General features: G+C 38.5%; 1 protein-coding gene across 1 annotated transcript in view; it reads left to right on the top strand.

The window, feature by feature from the left end:
* csmd2 (CUB and Sushi multiple domains 2) overlaps positions 1 to 14,125 on the top strand; it is a 755,566-nt gene extending 741,441 nt beyond the window's left edge. The window contains exons 68-71 of the mRNA XM_060942244.1: positions 1,303 to 1,390; positions 9,110 to 9,242; positions 9,465 to 9,642; positions 14,087 to 14,125. Of these exons, the coding sequence (XP_060798227.1) occupies positions 1,303 to 1,390; positions 9,110 to 9,242; positions 9,465 to 9,624 (381 nt within the window). The 3' untranslated portion in view covers positions 9,625 to 9,642; positions 14,087 to 14,125. The remainder of the gene's footprint in view (positions 1 to 1,302; positions 1,391 to 9,109; positions 9,243 to 9,464; positions 9,643 to 14,086) is intronic.
* The last annotated feature ends 4,338 nt before the right edge of the window (positions 14,126 to 18,463 follow it).

Genomic DNA, 18,463 nt, shown 5'->3' with positions numbered 1-18,463 from the left:
CAGTGCTAACCACTATACCAGTATGCCACCCGTAACCCAATGTTAATGTTGTTTAAAGTCATTAGATTTTATTTCACATGAATGAACCACACATTCTTCATTTCCCATTTACCTTGAGAGAAAGAGAGGGCACATCTTACAAGCGAGAAAGTCAAGTTGAGATGAGAGATTAACGTGAGATGGGAAGGGGGCGGAGCTTCCATGGTGTCTGTCTATCAGAGAATTCAAAACACCCATGTGACTGTCAGAACATGTGACTGCCAGATTCACGTCAGTTTCCTCATATTTTTGGTTGCCCACAAACCTCAGGGACTAGACTGAAAAGTGGTACCTAATGGAATGCAACAGCATGTGGCGAGTTAGTTGCTATCATTTGCATCAATACAGAGTCAGTATGTATGATTGTTATTATTTTCTTACAAAGTTTCTAATGTAGCACATCATGTTTGTGCCCTCAACAAAAAATTATAGTCTTTGGTGAATGTTTAAACTGAGATGTGGTCCATTTATATTGCATTTAAAAGATATTATTAAAGTCTGGATAGTGGCTTTTTTTATTTTCTTGATAAAATTACACTTAAAGCTTATGTTTTGTGAAAGTTAACAAGAAGTCAAGTTTATTATTATTATTATTATTATTTTCTCTGGGTGTTGCACCTACTTGTCCGCTTAATATTCTGGATATGTAATATGCTTGTCCCAGAAACCCAGGCTGGTGATTTGTCCAATCCTGATTTTGAAATTTGTGAGAATAGTTTTAATGGAAATGGGAATCATTTTAGTCTTACAACCGTTGAGTGTAAGAATGTCACGGCTTTTAGATATTCTGGAAATTTAGAAGCCTTTATCCCTTAATCCTGCACACAAACAGCAGCAGCTCATATCTGAAGCCATACTGAGGACTACACATGCATGCTATTACTCCTGGGGATCAGAAAGCTGAGAAAGTTTTTTCTTTTAATTAAAATGTCAGTTAAATCATTGCAGAGTAATCAGGGCCAGACGTCTGAGCTCCCCTTACCCTCCTCCCCACAAGTGCACTGGAGACAAGCAGCTGGGAAAATGTAATTAAAAGCGTGGGTCATGAAGAGTGTGTGTGTGTGTGTGTGTGTGTGTGTGTGTGTGTACACGTACACACCTGACTGTATAAGCATTTTCTTCTGTAGATTGAGGGATGGTTTAAAACTAAATGTCAAGTGTGTCTGACACTTTTTACCTTTCGACAACTCATTCTTGACATTTTGAAAATGTATTGACTTTATAACATGAGGTCTTTAATTGTTTGTTCTCTTCTTGTCACAGGTGTCATATATGCCTTCTTCTAACTCCTTTGTGTATCAAGGATTTGTTCGAGGAAAAGGATTTGGCCAGTTTGGGCTTCAGAGGCTTGGTATGTGTTTGTTGCACAAGATTGAAATGTTCCTTTACATGTTCAGGGACTAGGTCGCAATTCATTTTATTCTTTTATTCTCTTCTATTCATTTGGGTCTTATTCGGTTGGAGAACAAGTATTTATTTATTTATGTAAATATTATGCCCCACATCTTCCATAGGCCCATGGAAAGGTGTGGGGCATAATATTTATATAAATTGGACTAGTTTTACATGGGGAGATGGGGTAATGTAATTATTACACTGTACAAGTGCCTCATGTTGGTATTTTTTATGGATTGTGTGTGCACGTATCTGGACAGATACCTTCTGTAAAAAAAAAAAATAGGTACCTTATGAGTATATGTGGCTATTGCTTAAAAATAAAATTGTTTTCTGATACCATGTCCATACAGTAAATATAGCATATATACAGTACATGCTATCAATTATACTCACCTCATCTCTTGCGAGCATCACCAAGCTGTGAGCAGCATCAGGGCTTGTAGTATTTTGTTTACTGTGTTTTGTTCAACATACAGTGCTCTGAACGAGATCTGTTTTCAAAATAGTAAGAAAGCACTTGTTCATGAATTGTCTTAGAAGCATTATTTAGTACTAATGAGCACATGTTGTTTCACAAGTATAGTGTAAAGACTCTAAAATAAAAAAAAATTAAAAAATTAAAGCAAATAGTAGAAGTTTGATATCGGCTTCTCGATATATCTGCCATAAAGCTCAAAACAACTTACAAAACCTTTCATTTGAGCTTTCAGAAGGACCAAACAAAAGCTGTGATAATCAAAAGGTACATGAACCCTTTAGAATTTTCTATATTTCTGCATACTGTAAATATGACCTAAAACATCATCAGATTTTCACACAAGTCCTGAAAGTAGATAAAGAGAACCCAGTTAAACAAATGAGACAAAAATATTATACTTGGTCATTTATTTATTAAGGAAAAGGATCCAATATTACATATCTGTGAGTGGCAAAAGTATGTGAACCTTTGCTTTCAGTATCTGGTGTGACCCCCTTGTGCAGCAATAACTGCAACTAAACGTTTCCGGTAGCTGTTGATCAGTCCTGCACACCGGCTTGGAGGAATTTTAGCCCATTCCTCCGTACAGAACAGCTTCAACTCTGGGATGCTGGTGGGTTTCCTCACATGAACTGCTCGCTTAAGGTCCTTCCACAACATTTCGATTAGATTAAGGTCAGGACTTTGACTTGGCCATTCCAAAACATTAACTTTATTCTTCTTTAACCATTCTTTGGTAGAACGACTTTTGTGCTTAAGGTCGTTGTCTTGCTGCATGACCCACCTTCTCTTGAGATTCAGTTCATGGACAGGTGTCCTGACATTTTCCTTGAGAATTCTCTGGTATAATTCAGAATTCATTGTTCCATCAATGATGGCAAGCCGTCCTGGCCCAGATGCAGCAAAACAGGCCCAAACCATGATACTACCAGCATCATGTTTCACAGATGGGATAAGGTTCTTATGCTGGAATGCAGTGGGGTTTTTTTTAAAGTTCTATTTTGGTCTCATCCGTCCACAAAACATTTTTCCAATAGCCTTCTGGCTTGTCCATGTGATCTTTAGCAAACTGCAGACGAGCAGCAATGTTCTTTTTGGAGAGCAGTGGCTTTCTCCTTGCAACCCTGCCATGCACACCATTGTTGTTCAGTGTTCTCCTGACAGTGGACTCATGAACATTAACATTAGCCAATGTGAGAGAGGCCTTCAGTTGCTTAGAAGTTACCCTGGGGTCCTTTGTTACCTCGCCAACTATTACATGCCTTGCTCTTGGAGTGATCTTTGTTGGTCAACCACTCCTGGGGAGGGTAACAATGGTCTGAAATTTCCTCCATTTGTACACAATCTGTCTGACTGTGGATTGATGGAGTCCAAACTCTTTAGAGATGGTTTTGTCACCTTTTCCAGCCTGATGAGCATCAACAACGCTTTTTCTGAGGTCCTCAGAAATCTCCTTTGTTCGTGCCATGATGCACTTCCACAAACATGTGTTGTGAAGACCAGACTTTGATAGATCACTGTTCTTTAAATAAAACAGGGTGCCCGCTCACACCTGATTGTCATCCCATTGGTTGAAAACACCTGACTCTAATTTCACCTTCAATTTAACTGTTAATCCTAGAGGTTCACATACTTTTGCCACTCACAGATATGTAATATTGGATCATTTTCCTCAATAAATAAATGACCAAGTATAATATTTTTGTCTCATTTGTTTTACTGGGTTCTCTTTATCTACTTTTAGGACTTGTGTGAAAATCTGATGATGTTTTAGGTCATATTTATGCAGAAATTTAGAAAATTCTAAAAGGTTCACCAACTTTCAAGCACCACTGTACTTGATATCAAATCAGTAGCCTTGGTGAACCACAAGGTGAATTTCGCTTATCTTTTTATCTGTTGATTATCTTCCGATACTACAAAGTTATAACGAGGTTTCTCTTATTTCATTTCTGGTTCTGATTGGTTCCGAAATATATCAAGAAGTAGAGCGGGTAATCGAACTTGATCAGGATAAGAGCTGATTGGTTATGAAGTTCTACTGTTACACTCATTCTTACATTCTTACAACACGATGACATAGTGCCTTTGCCACTCGTTTTTGTGTACCTTTGATAACACGATCACAATTTGCCATTCTGGTGATTGTAATGCGTATGCGCAGTGCACTATTGTTACACTCATTCCTACATTCTTACAACACGATGACATAGTGGCTACTGCCTCGCTTCACTTCTATGAGGCAGTAGCCACAATGACAAGTACCCCAAGGTACAGAACTGTATACAGTACTGTGCAAAAGTCTCAGGCTCCCTAATTTTTTGTACAAACTTTGTTCTAGATTTTTATTTTATTTTTTACATTATCGAGTCAGTACAAAAGCATTTTCAATTTCCAAACATTAGTTTTCCAGCACAAAATTAAATGTTGCAGAAAAATGTTTACATGTCAGTAAAGAAAGCAGCCTAATTACACAAGAGAACACTTTTCAGATAAAGAGATAATGAAGGCTGTTGGGTTTTGCTGCAAAAATAAGAAGTGTGACAGTCAAAGTCTCCAGAAGAACTGTGTCTGTTTCTATAAGATACTCAGTAAAACTTCAAGGTCAAGGCTTTTTTATTTGTCATTTCATCCATGTACAGTTGGTACAGTACACAGTTAAAATGAAACAGCGTTTCTCTAGGACCATGGTGATACATAAAACATCACAGGACTACAATCTACAGTACAACATAAAGTGCAAGAGTGCAACGAGTGCAACACTGCAGAAAATAAACAACACAAAGTGCAGAGTTGAGTGTGCATTTTGAGGTAGTATATGAAAAGGGAATAAATAAATGTAAACCGTGTGTGTGAGACAGAGAGAGAGACATTGTGAACATTGTAAAGCAGTAGTATTGTCCACTGTGCAAAGAATGGTGTGTTCAACAGTCTGTGAGAATCAGTCCAGTCCCTCAGAGTTGAGGAGTCTGATGGCTTGTGGGAAGAAACTGTTAGAGTCTGGCTGTGAAGGCCTGAATGCTTCAGTACCTTTTCCAGACGGCAGGAGGGTGCAGAGATTGTGTGAGGGATGTGTGGGGTCGGCCATAATGCTGGTAGCTTTCTGGATGCAGCATGTGCAGTAAATGTCCATGATGGAGGGAAGAGAGACTCCAATGATCTTCTCAACTGTCCTCACTATCCGCTGTAGGGTCTTGCAATCCGAGACGGTGCAATTTCCAAACCAGACCATGATGCCGCTGCTTAGAATGCTCTCAATAGTTCCTCTGTAGAATATTGTGAGGATAGGTGATGAGAGATGGGTTTTCCTCAGCCTCTGTAGGAAGCAGAGACAGCTTACAGCTCATTTCCCTGTAAAACTACACACATTGTACCTAAGACTACTATATATATTTTTAAAAGCAAAGGGTCATCACACCAAAGACTGACTCAGTTTCATTTATTCCTGTTTACTGCCCTTTATAATATTTTTTAATGCAGAAACATTTAATTTCATGATTTTTGAAGGCATCTTTGCTCTACAGCATTTCTTTTCATATACCTAAGACTTCTGTACAGTACTGTATATCCCATCCCATCCCAACTGACATGTTGAGAAAAATTCCATTAGGTCAAGTCAAATATGCTATACATGCTCGACATACAGCACAGATGAAATTTCAGTCCTCTCTGACCCACGGTGCAAACAGGCAATGCAATAAATAAAAATAGAATAACTGAAATAAGCATTACATCCGCAGAACTGGCCATTATACTGTATCCTGTAAATTATAGGTAAATTATATCCTATAAAAGATGTTTTGCACTTTTTCTTCAGTACAAAGGCTGAAGTGTTTAAACATCTGGGGTTTAATTGAGATCCTAACACAGGGAAATCCTACAGTCATGTGACCTACTAATGATCAAGTACAACTTGTGCAGAGTCTATAATGAAGGTCAAATGGGGTGTACAACCCCAATTCCAAAAAAGTTGGGACACTGTGTAAAACAAAAACAGAATGTGAAGATTTGCAAATCATGGAAACCCTATATTTCATTGAAAATAGCACAAAGACAACATATCAAATGTTGAAACTGAGAAATTTGATTGTTTTTTGAAAAATATATGCTCATTTTGAATTTGATGTCAGCAGTATGTTTCAAAAAAAGTTGGGACAGGGCAATAAAAGACTGAAAAAGTTGTGTAATGCTAAAAAAATAATTTGGTTAATTGGCAACAGGTCAGTAACATGATTGGGTATAAAAAGAGCCTCCCAGGGAGGCGGAGTCTCTCAGAAGTAAAGATGGGGAAGGGTTCACTGACGTGTGAAAGACTGGCGGGTAAATAGTGCAACAACTTAAAAATAACGTTCCTCACTGTGAAATTGAAAACAATTTGGGGATTACATCATCTATGGTACATAATATCATTAAAAGATTCAGAGAATCTGGAGAAATCTCTGTATGCAAGAGACAAGGCTGAAAACTAATATTGGATGCCTGTGATCTTCAGGCCCTCAGGCGACACTGCATTAAAAGCAGACACGTGTCTGTAGTGGAAATCACTGTATGGGTTCAGGAACACTTCAGAAAACAATTGTATCTGAAAACAGTTCATTACTGCATCCACAAATGCAAGTTAAAACCATATACTGTATAAACAATACCCAGAAACACCACCACCTTCTCTGAGCACGAGCTCTTTAACGATGGACTGAGGCGAAGTGGAAAATTGTCCCGAGGTCTGACGAATCAAAAGTAGAAATTATTTTTAGAAATCATGGACATCACATCCTCCAGGCTAAAGAGGAGAGGGACAATCCAGCTTGTTATCAGTGCGCAATTCAAAAGTCAGCATCTGTGCTGGTATGAGGGTGCATTAGTGCACATGACATGGGTAGCTTGTACATCTGGGAAGGCATCATTAATGCCGAATGATATATACACGTTTCAGAGCAATATGCTGCCATCCAGACAAAATCTTTTTCAGGGAAGGCCTTCCTTCTTTCAGCAAGATGATTTCTGCGCATATTAAAACTGCATGGCTCCGTAGTAAGAGTCTGGGTGCTAAACTGGCCTGCCTGCAGTCCAGATCTGTCTTTCATTTAAAACATTTAGCGCATTATGAAGCGCAAAACACGACAAAGGAGACCCTGAACTGTTGAGCAAATGAAACTGTATATCAGGCGAGAATGGGGCAACATTTCTCTTTCAAAACTACAGCACTTGGTCTCCTCAGTTCCCAAATGTTTACAGAGTGCTGTTAAATGTAGAGGTGATGCAACACAGTGGTAAACCTGCCCTGGCCTAACTTTTTTGAAACACGTTGCTAACATCAAATTCAAAATGAGCACTTTTTTTCCCAAAAATAAATAAATAAATCTCATCTCATCTCATTATCTGTAGCCGCTTTATCCTATTCTACAGGGTCGCAGGCAAGCTGGAGCCTATCCCAGCTGACTACGGGCGAAAGGCGGGGTACACCCTGGACAAGTCGCCAGGTCATCACAGGGCTGACACATAGACAACCATTCACACTCGCATTCACACCTACGGTCAATTTAGAGTTACCAGTTAACCTAACCTGCATGTCTTTGGACTGTGGGGGAAACCGGAACACCCGGAGGAAACCCACGCGGACACGGGGAGAACATGTAAACTCTGCACAGAAAGGCCCTCGCCGGCCACGGGGCTCGAACCCGGACCTTCTTGCTGTGAGGCGACAGTGATAACCACTACACCACCGTGCCGCCTAAATAAATAAATAAATTAGTTAATTAATTTCTCAGTTTCAACATTTGATATGTCGTCTTTGTGCCATTTTCAATGAAATATAAGGTTTCCATGATTTGCAAATTCTCACATTCTGTTTTTATTTACAGTTTACAGTGTCCCAGCTTTTTGGGAATTGGGGCTGTATGTAGTATGCATGGAATTTTTAGTGTGACAAAAATGCATAGATCTTTGATTCATACAGAGATCACTTATCTCACGTGAATAGATGCCAATCATTCCAGATGATCTTCAGTAACATTAATGAACAGACAGACAGTGTGTCCAGAAATTCCACCCATCCAGATAGCTGTCCAACACTTGTGCGTGTCTAGATGAAAGGGAAATGATAGTTTTCAGTCTTCAGTGTTATGCAGTTTTTTGGCTTAGATTGTCGAGGCATAATGATAGTTGCATATTAACTTGTAAATGAATGCATTTTCAGTGAGTTAGTGTGTAAGGAATAAGTTGTAATTGCTTTTAAATAAAAAAGGAACTGCTCAGCCAATCCCCCTAGCTTAACCCCCCTGATGGTAGTAGTTAATTAGATACTGCTAGTGCTGCTTCTTCACAGGACCTTGTTATAAATATCTGAAGTGATTCACTATGGGCAGAAGCAAAAGCAGACACAGATAATTACACTAACATGTGTAACTACAGTGTGACCTATTCATCAGTGCAGGGCTTTGACATGTCAAGGGCAAAGCATACAGTCCTTTTGTAAAGTGCTCCCATAATAAAGCCATGTCTTATTTCTAATCAGCAACTTTATGGCTTTCCATTAAAGAAAAGAAAACACTAAACATACTGAACAAACCAAACATTTATTATTAAAAATGGAGGGACTGAGTCGATGTGGGGGTATAGTATAATGCACTGGTTTGATAAGTCAACCTTATTAAGATAATCGGATCCTTTACTTGTTCCTGTTTTTACCTTATTGGCAAGGTTTTTGGCATGAGCTAATGAACAGGTGCATTGTTGCTCTCTTGTTGTTTAGGGATACACAGTGATCTTAATTGAAAAATAAACAGTAAATGACTTCATTTTTGTAGCAACTTCATAGCGGTAATTAAAAGCCTTGTTTCGGATGATGAAATATGACGCCTCCCAAAAGCTCACCTGTCTCTTGAGTTAGATCAGATTCCTCCAAATCACTTCCTCGTTTGATCTATTTGGTTTTGTCCATAATCTAATTACATTTCGATTAAATACACAGTTTGTCATGGAGTTTTCCACTTGTGTGATAAAGCTGTGAAGTGTGAAATAATATTAGCCATAAATAATGGATTCGCCATTGAGCTGCAAAGTGGAATTGGACATAGCCCAGTTTATCAGAAGTCTTGCCAGGAAATATAACTGTGTTTGTTATTTTACAGCTGAGTCTTTTAAAGTAACATTAGTCTGCTTTTACACGTTGCTTTTTATTTGTCCATTCTGCAGAGGGGCAGGACACAAATGGGGAGAATTCCAGCTACAATTTTGCCTCTAACAGCAGTTCTGTGGCAGCAGCCATTTTAGTGCCTTTTATAGCCATGATTATAGCAGGATTTGCTCTGTACCTCTACAAACACAGGTAAATCCGCACCCTGGTCCAGGAGACATCATGGCCATTTTCAATTAAACAGTACAGAACACATTATGTGCTATTTTCTTTTAATTTGTTGTTAGTACTATTGTGATCCATGCAGTGTGATGCTGTGGTCTAGTTTCACACTGTGTATCTCCCTCTTCAATAACATTAATGTTCCAGTCAAAGGTGCTTCAGTGTTCAGATTATGTCTTATCTCATTACCAGAAAAAGACCCAAAGTACCCTTCAATGGCTATGCCGGCCATGAAAACACCAATGGAAGAGCGACGTTTGAAAACCCAATGTACGACCGTAATATCCAGCCCACAGACATCATGACCAACGAGTCTGAATTCACAGTCAGCACAGTCTGCACAGCTGTATAGCCACTGCTTTCTCCACAGGTAGGTAAGAGATCGAGCTATGCCATTAAGAGGTCAAAATGTGTTCCTGTTTTACATTTTTACTAAAAGCAGAACAACTCTGTGCTCTAATGAAGACAGGAGTCTCTGAGTAACCATTGAGTCTAACTGTTTGGTGTCTCCCAATTAACATGTCAGTATTCATACAAATACACACATTCAGAAACAGACAATCACCAGGGGATATTGAAAACCCAGTAAACCTGGAACTTGGAAACCTCAACACAGAAACACAAGAAATAAGAACTACGCTACTATGAGTTACAAGATACAATGATTCAGAGTCAGAAATGCAAGATTTTACAAATGCCATGTGTATATCATTACTGTCACAAGCAACAGTACTCTTTTTTTTTTTTTTTGAAAGTTGTCAATTCAAGTCAACTTTATTGTCAGTTCTGCTACATGTACACGACATAGACAGGATTGAAATATCGTTTCTCCCAAACCCTTGGTGTAAACATAAATACACAAACAAAACAAATACCGTATTTAGAAAGTGGAGGGAAGGTAAAAAAAAAAAAAATCACACAGACATAGAGTATTTTTTTTTTTAGACATAAGTATAAAAAAGGCACAGACATACAAATCCCACAAAAGTAGATGTGGTGTATTATTAGCATTATGTATTAAGTGCCTAATCAGAGTGAGAAAGATTTCAGCCTTTTCCGAGTAAATTATATTGAGATTTTTTTTTAATAAAATGCAATTTAATTAAATAAACCTTTATTTAAAACATTTCTAAATTCACTTCTGCCTATTCCTTGCTTAGATGGTTAAATTTGAGTTTTTATAATGAGGTCAAATCAACAAAAAGGTGAAAATATAGGATGTTCAAAAGCCTTCAATTTTCAACAAATTTTATATTCACAAGTATTTCAAAGTTAAATTATCAGCTGTTAAGATAGCAATGATATACGCATACTGAATAAATGGGAATAAACAAGCTGTATTATGAAGGACGTTCAGTGCTTTATTCAGTGCTAATAATTAACAGCAATACAGTATACGATTGTAGCAGTTCCTGATGTGGGTGGAGCACAGAAGCACGGCAGGCGAGAGTTGATGGTCACACACAAACTGTTTCACTTATTTTTAGCTTTTCAGCTTTCTTTCAGTCACTCACTCACTCACTCACTCACTCACTCACTCAACACGCACACATGCATTGTGGTCGGGAGGGAGCCCCTTTTCTCTGCTCTCCCCCTCCTTTTATGCTGCGTCCCTGCAGACGCGCAGCTTGTGAACAGGCAAGGCAGGCAACTGCTTGGGGCCCCCTGGCCCAGGGGCCCCCTGAGAGTCAGGGCCCGAGGGCTTATTTATTTTGTTTTTTTATTGTTTTTATTGTTCTTTACCATTGTAGTTTCACATTTGGAATTTAAAAAACTTTGGTTTCATACATTTTTCGTTGGTGTCAGATAACATATTGGTGATGAACACTGGTCAGAAGGGCCCCCTGGAAATTTTTGCTTGGGGCCACAACAGACTCTAGAATCGCCTCTGTGTCCCTGTAACAAACACACACACATTAATTGATAGCAGGTGGAATGACTTAGCCACTTACCTTCCCCGACCCCACCCTCCATTCACAGACTGCTGCTTGGCCACGCCCCCTCTGGCACAATGATTTATCAGTTGTTATAAAATATATTTAACAGCTGTATTGCTCTAAAATTAAAGGGATGGCCTGGTTCAGTCATACATATATTGCTAAGAGTGAGTAAATGTTAAGATAGGATGTGACATTCAGGCTTAGCATACATTACAGCAGTAATGATCAGAAAATGAAATAAATGATAGAGATCTGGAAGTATTTTGGATGTACAGTTTATGCTTAAAGCAAAGCAGGTTTCAAATTACGGTCTATGAAAATATCAAGGTGGAGGTACTTCGGCATCTTCCCACAATATAAGTAACCCGATAAAACATCTTATGGAGCCGAAACAGAATCTTTAATAGAGAGCATGAAGATGGTCAGTGAGTGAGTGAGTGTGTGGAATGACCATGGTTGGTTGGCCATTTTTATAAATGTGTGCAAGCCTATTCAGTAAACAGTGAGGCGAGCATGCAGAGAAAGTGCCATTCATGAGATCACTTCACTTCTGCGAGCACTGAACACTGAGACACATGTGCTCACCAGCATCTATATTTGTGCATTAGTCAAGGTGCAACTCACAGTACCTTGCACTTATTTTAATGTCCACAATCTCTGATATTGCCCACCCTTGTGCTTTCTGTTACAGACACTTTTTAGATGCTATTTAACAATTATTCGCCAGTGTCACACCTGTGTGCATCAGTCGGACTCTCAGGTGTGCTCCGGACTGCGTGCACACTGAGTGGACTCTCGCCGTTAATGATGCACACCTGTAAAAGATGAAGGCGCAATCAGTGTGCCTATATAAAGACTCTGAAAACACATGCTCACTGCGAAGTATTGCGTTGTTTAATTACACTTTACCGAGCCAGTTTCCCGTATTGAGCTACTGATTCCTGTTCTGGTTATTTTATTGTGCTTTCGTCTGTGCCTCGCCCAATCTATTGCATGTTATCTGTTTATGATTTTGCCTACTGATTTGGATTGTTTGCCTGGTGCCACTTTTATTAATTAAACTATCTTCTCCACATACATCCGACTCCCAACCCTTACCTGACAGCCAAAGGTAAAGTGAATACTGATGAATGATAACTGAGACAAAGTTGAGGTCATTATTTACCAATATTCACTGAGCCTAAGGCAGATAATTGTTTTAGTATAAATACACAGGTGATTATTAAAAAAAAAAAATTAAAAAAATAATGTATTTCAAACTTCAAAAGCAGCATGCAAATGTAATGTGTGCGCAGACTTGTCACTTATCACATAAAAAATTTTGTTTTGAAATCGATAAAATAAATCACAATTCCACCTGACCTTTGAATAGTTTTAGACCAAACTTTGGAGCATCTTTAGTGCTTTTAGGAACAGCATTTTCTTTCATCATGTGTAATTCTTCCTCACTTATGGTGACAAGGTGATTGGCCACCATTTTGCCGAGTTGCTCAAGGTGATTATCGAGAAATAATCCAAATTTCTTGACCAATCAGCATGCACGATTTTCTATAATCACGTGTATATTTATACTAAAATATCTTAAACAAAAAAACTCAGCGGGCGGCACGGTGGTGTAGTGGTTAGTTGTGAAAAATGCAATAATAATAATTCTTGAAAAATAAAAAAGATACATTCTTACCATCAAATACTTTATTCCATATTTTGTTGCTTTTTTTGTATTTTTAGGGGTTTTGTTTTCGAATAGAGTTTTTATTTTATCCTCGGTTGGTTCAGCAACACACGCTGCCATTTTGTTTTTCTCTACTCATGGTATATGAGCTGATATCCTAGTAGTACAGTAGTCAATCAGAGTGCACGATTGCTCATATCCAGTGAATGTGGATAGAATAATATTTGATCTGGTGATGCTTATTTTAAAATTTATGGATGGAGTCTCCAATGTCAGTGCTTTGTAATGGTCAGGAAGTTTTCAGACACAGTTTTCTGATTTATTAGTAAAATGACAAGCGACATTCTTTGCCTTATTAGTATCTCATCTCATTATCTGTAGCCGCTTTATCCTTCTACAGGGTCGCAGGCAAGCTGGAGCCTATCCCAGCTGACTACGGGCGAAAGGCAGGGTACACCCTGGACAAGTCACCAGGTCATCACAGGGCTGACACATAGACACAGACAACCATTCACACTCACATTCACACCTACGGTCAATTTAGAGTCACCAGTTAACCTAACCTGCATGTCTTTGGACTGTGGGGGAAACCGGAGCACCCGGAGGAAACCCACGCGGACACGGGGAGAACATGCAAACTCCGCACAGAAAGGCCCTCGCCGGCCACGGGGCTCGAACCCGGACCTTCTTGCTGTGAGGCGACAGCGCTAACCACTACACCACCGTGCCGCCCCTTATTAGTATCAATAGAAAGAAAAAGAGAGAGGCTGTAGTGGGAATAATTCTGTATTTGCTGTAATGTAAGCGATGAGAGGAACTAACTTGTCAGGAGCAAAATTAAATGTAACTATAAACACTTAAAAAGCATGATATGCCATTGGGTAATAAATTAAATATTGTAGTTGGTGGCAAATCACTGTGGCGTAAGAAGAATAAAACACTTCAGGGTTTGCTGTTATAGGAAAATGGTCAATTTTCGGGGTAGTAACAGTGACTTTGCTTCAAATGTCACATCTTACCACCTCATAATGGATTCTTTTCCTGTAACACTGTGCCTTGTCATGTTTTATAATGTTTTATTCCTTCCTTAATAACATTCTGCTTTTTTTACTGTATCTGTCTGAAATGTAGTTCTTCTCTCCTTTTTTTAATATCACCTCTGCCATTCTCTTTTCTTCACATATGCATTTTTTTCTTGACAGGTTGACATCGAATTTTCTCCCCTGCCTACTCAAGTGCCCCCACTAAAAGGAACAGGCTGTGTGGGTGGGCTGACAAACAAGAATGGAAGCCTATTTTCATTTACTGAAAAGATTCTAACACTTATAGTCAAAAGCGTTCACACCCTGATGAAGAAGCAGGAAAAATTCTGAACAAGAAAACACGTGTTCCTTCGTGACAAACACAGCAGTGTCTATTATCCCAAATTCTCTCTGTTCTTATCTGTCTGCTGTTTCTCTTTTGGTTTTTTCTGGAGAGAGCTTTCATGAAACTTTGGCATGGCAGAGAGGATGCTTGTGATTCTGTCACCCACAGAAAAAAAACAAGAAAAAAAAAACAAGAGAAAGAGATGTGAAGTGCGATGGGGTTTCAGTAGCCAGAGGCTGACGTGCACCACTACTTCTGGGTGAACAGGGACTTGAGAAGAGTCTCACTATGGGCAGAACTAGTGACAAGAACATCTTGAGAGCTTCATTTTGCTTTCCTGCATTTTCTCCATGGAATGCATTTTGGTTGGTGTTTTGTTTTCTTCCTTGCACATTGAAGTTGCAAGATTGCGATTAAGAGCAGACTTTGTTCGCGTTACTGGATTTTTCTGGCTGAAACTTTCACTATCGATTCCTGTGAAATTTTCACCTGAAGCCACAGAGCCTTGACTTGAAGTGGAATGAGATTTTGAGGTTTATTAGAAGACATGGATTCTGTCATTAGCACCTTTCTCTACTTGTTCCAACCCAGAGGATGGAGTGTTCTCCCTGCAGCATTTCGCCAGCCTGGCTAAGATTGGATCGGCTGCATATGCCCCTGAGGAGAACGTTGGGGGAGAAATATGGAAGGAATGCTGGCTTTAGGAAATTCATCTTTTTTGTTGCTCTGGGATCTACAGACAGAAATGTAATGCACATTCAAGACTTGGGTGGTATCTACATTCCTCAATGTGGGGCAACAGCCAAATCGGTCATTACAGCGCAGTTCTGTTCAGTAATATTTTGAAAATGAAGGCATGCTCTGGATGCTCAGGTCTGCAGAACTGTGGAGCTTGTGTGTAATAGAATGGTTATTTAACTGTGTATGTCAGTGGGATGAAGTCTTTAGAGGGCTGTGACACCTGTTATTTAAATATCTTTACTTTCTTTTTGGAAAGGTTATCTAGAGTGCAGAGTCTGCTGATTCCTGTAAGTCTCAATGCCTTACATTGTAGCAAGTATGGCAGACTTTGATCACAGTCATGGAGGTTCTGCTCTTTTTTTTTCTTTAGTCAAGGGAACAAGCAAGAAATGGTGTTGTTCACAGCAAAGTGTTCCCTTCTCATCATAACATTAGTTTGTTTGTTTTCAGAAAACTTTTTTTTTGTTTGTTTGTTTGTTTGTTTGTTTTGTTTTTTCCCCTTCAGTTATATGTCAGGAAAAATGATAGGGACCTATTCAAAGCAGGGTCCAAGCAGATTCCCAAAAGCTAATTGCTGGATGATAATAGAAAGGTGCATTTCTGAGTCCATTTCTATTGAAATCATTTTCATAATCAGGGTGCCTGGTTTGAGCCCGAGCACGGGTTACTGTCTGTGTGGAGTCACACATGTTCTTGTGCCCCTATGGGTTTCCTTCAAATTCCTCCCACCTCCAAAACACATGCTTGGAGTTGGATTGGCTTTGCTAAATTACTCCAAGGTGTGAATGCATCTGTATGGTACCTTGCAGTGTACTGATGTCTATTCTGGAGTATATTCCCTCATGTCCAGTGTTCCCAGGATAGGCTCCGGATCCACTGTGACCTGACCAGGATAACACACTTACTCAAGATGAATAAATGAAAGAATTTAGGCCAGTGACAAAAACATGACACTTTTTTTTTTATTGCATTGTTGAGGAGAGCCAATGAGAGAAGATATAGGACACTACAGGGTGGTGTGTGTGCGTGCTTATATTCTGAGTGGGTTTTGTGAGTCATAAGGTTATAAGGTGGTACTTGAACAGAGATCTGGGGTGGGTTTCCTAAAAGCCTCTTAACACTAAGAGCATCTTAACTAGGAGAGTGTGTTCATTGTGCTGCTCACTCTACCATTTAACGATGATCTTTGTGCTACAATGTTTTTGGGAAACTCGCCACTGATAAGTTTGACTCCATTTTATTTTCATGCTTGTATCAAGTTTAATTAGTTTTCCCAAATACTACCACTGATATCTGCCTGCAAAGATAAATATTAGGGTATACAAAGGCATGCATTTCTGAACATCATATCTCTTTGCTTTAATCATAAATGGTACATTATTTATATTATTCTTTATAAAACCCTGAATTATCATTTGCTTACTTTATTAGGCCCACAGTTTCAATGGGTGTTTAAAATCTCTGCTATTGTTTTCAGGAAAACAGTTTCTGGGGGGGGGGGGATATTATTATTGTCTCTTCACTTTATTCCATCTCTCTTGCGATAATTGCATTTACAATTGTATTACTTTTTAAATTTGTAGCTTATCTCAGCTACAGGAACATATCACCCAGTGCCTGTTCCAATTTTGAGTTGATGGGGGGGAAATTGTATTTCCCTTGTGATTTCACAGAAAAAATGGTTGCCAGGCACATTGTACTAAACCAGTTGGCAATCATTTCTTGTTGCAGAATATTTAATTGTTTTTTTCCTCTTTATCCTTACATTATTTCATTCCAAATTGCTTTATCAGAGCAGATGGCCCCTCATTTATACTCTGTTTCCTGCACATTATGTATCAGTCATTACCCTGCATCCCCAATAATAAACTTACAATCCTAATGTGCAAGCAACTTCCTGATAGTCATGTGATGGCAGTTTTGTAAAAGGATAGCAAATGACCAAAAAAAAAAAAAAAACCTTTCGCTCTGTCATTGATTATTTTTTTAAAACAGATGCCCAGGCAGAAAGATTTAGTTTTTCAACAAAATCCCTTCTCTATTGTTATCTATTTATTTTATACTTCTGAAATTATTAAAAAAAGTTTAGAACAATTCAGATAACCTCTGATGTTTCTTGAGGGCTTTCTTATATAGTTGGAGCACCGTGTGCCTCATGGCACCTCTATCGCTATGATTTATTCGGCTCACAGGACATTTATTTTTTCTTTAGTTCCCTATTTGCCAGGTTGATGCTGTACATGGATGTCAAAAATAAAAAATAAAAATAAAAAAATAACCCACAGCATCAGCTGGGAAGAATTTCAAAGCCAATGGCTCATCTTTCAGATGTGTTTGACTGAGAGTTAAGCCTTTGTGTTATTCGTAGCCCAAGAGAAAGTATGAAACATGGTATAAAAGAGAAAGGAGACAAATTCCATGGTTTTGAGATCTTTGAATTAATTTTCTATAGTTTATTTGAAGACCTGAGGGATTCTCACAAAAAAAAATCTTTGGTCATCATGTATAATTGCTATATTTGTAAGTCTTTCCCAATGTTCAAGTATTTTTTCTTAGATATAAAGAAACCAATGGTGCTCATTAGCCATTTGCCATGGTATTATACGACTTGACTTATTAAATGCACCTAAAAAATAAATTCCATCAAATATTCCCCAGTATAAATTAATTTTATAACGGCCTTGTGCTGTTTTACCAAACAGCTTCCCTGCTGATTGTTTAGGGTCTCTGAAATGATTATAGCTGTTCTTTGCTCTACAGAAATAAAAGGGAGGCATGCAAGGTTTTGAAGTCATGGTCATGCCATATACAGTATTTCGCATTAGTAATGAAGCTGACTCATCTTTATCACGTACATGCAGGTTTGCTTGGCTCTGCTGGGGAACTGACAAGGGATGTGTTTAATTTCCATGATACACTCATTTGTGTTTGAGTCAAACCCTTATTATTGTTGCTAAAGCTGTTATGGTTGGTGAAATATCTCTCTTTGTTCATGTGGTAGTTTTCATTTTGCATTCGTATTTATGTAAAGCAAATATTAATGAGTTAATTCCTTTGATCCCGTGTATATTTCAACTCCGGCTATGTTTACACTTCACATTTGACTTGTGTATCTCATGGTATAATGCCTCATGTGGACAAAATAAGACAAAAAAGTTGACTTTAGTAAGGAAATATCCATGTTAAATTGAATGTAACTCAATTTCGTATTTTCTATGATGTATTCAAATACATTTCCCTTCATATTTCCCATAATACCTGAAAAAAAATCTTTTCCCAGGATCATGAGGGGGGAAAAATAAATAATAGCTTCGATTAAAAGCTATGAAATTGTACATAAGGTATATTGGAATAATGTTTATCCCCTAGAGTATGCATTCAAACAATTCCATTTAAAAAGTCACTGGACTAAATAATTGAAATACATGTTGAAATGTTCAGTGCACACCATCATGCTTTCTTCTTGTTTT

This window comes from Neoarius graeffei, chromosome 16 (assembly GCF_027579695.1).
Source record: "Neoarius graeffei isolate fNeoGra1 chromosome 16, fNeoGra1.pri, whole genome shotgun sequence".
NCBI lineage: Eukaryota > Metazoa > Chordata > Actinopteri > Siluriformes > Ariidae > Neoarius > Neoarius graeffei.
Note: the sequence above shows the minus strand (reverse complement) of the source record. Positions and strands in the feature narration are given on the sequence as shown.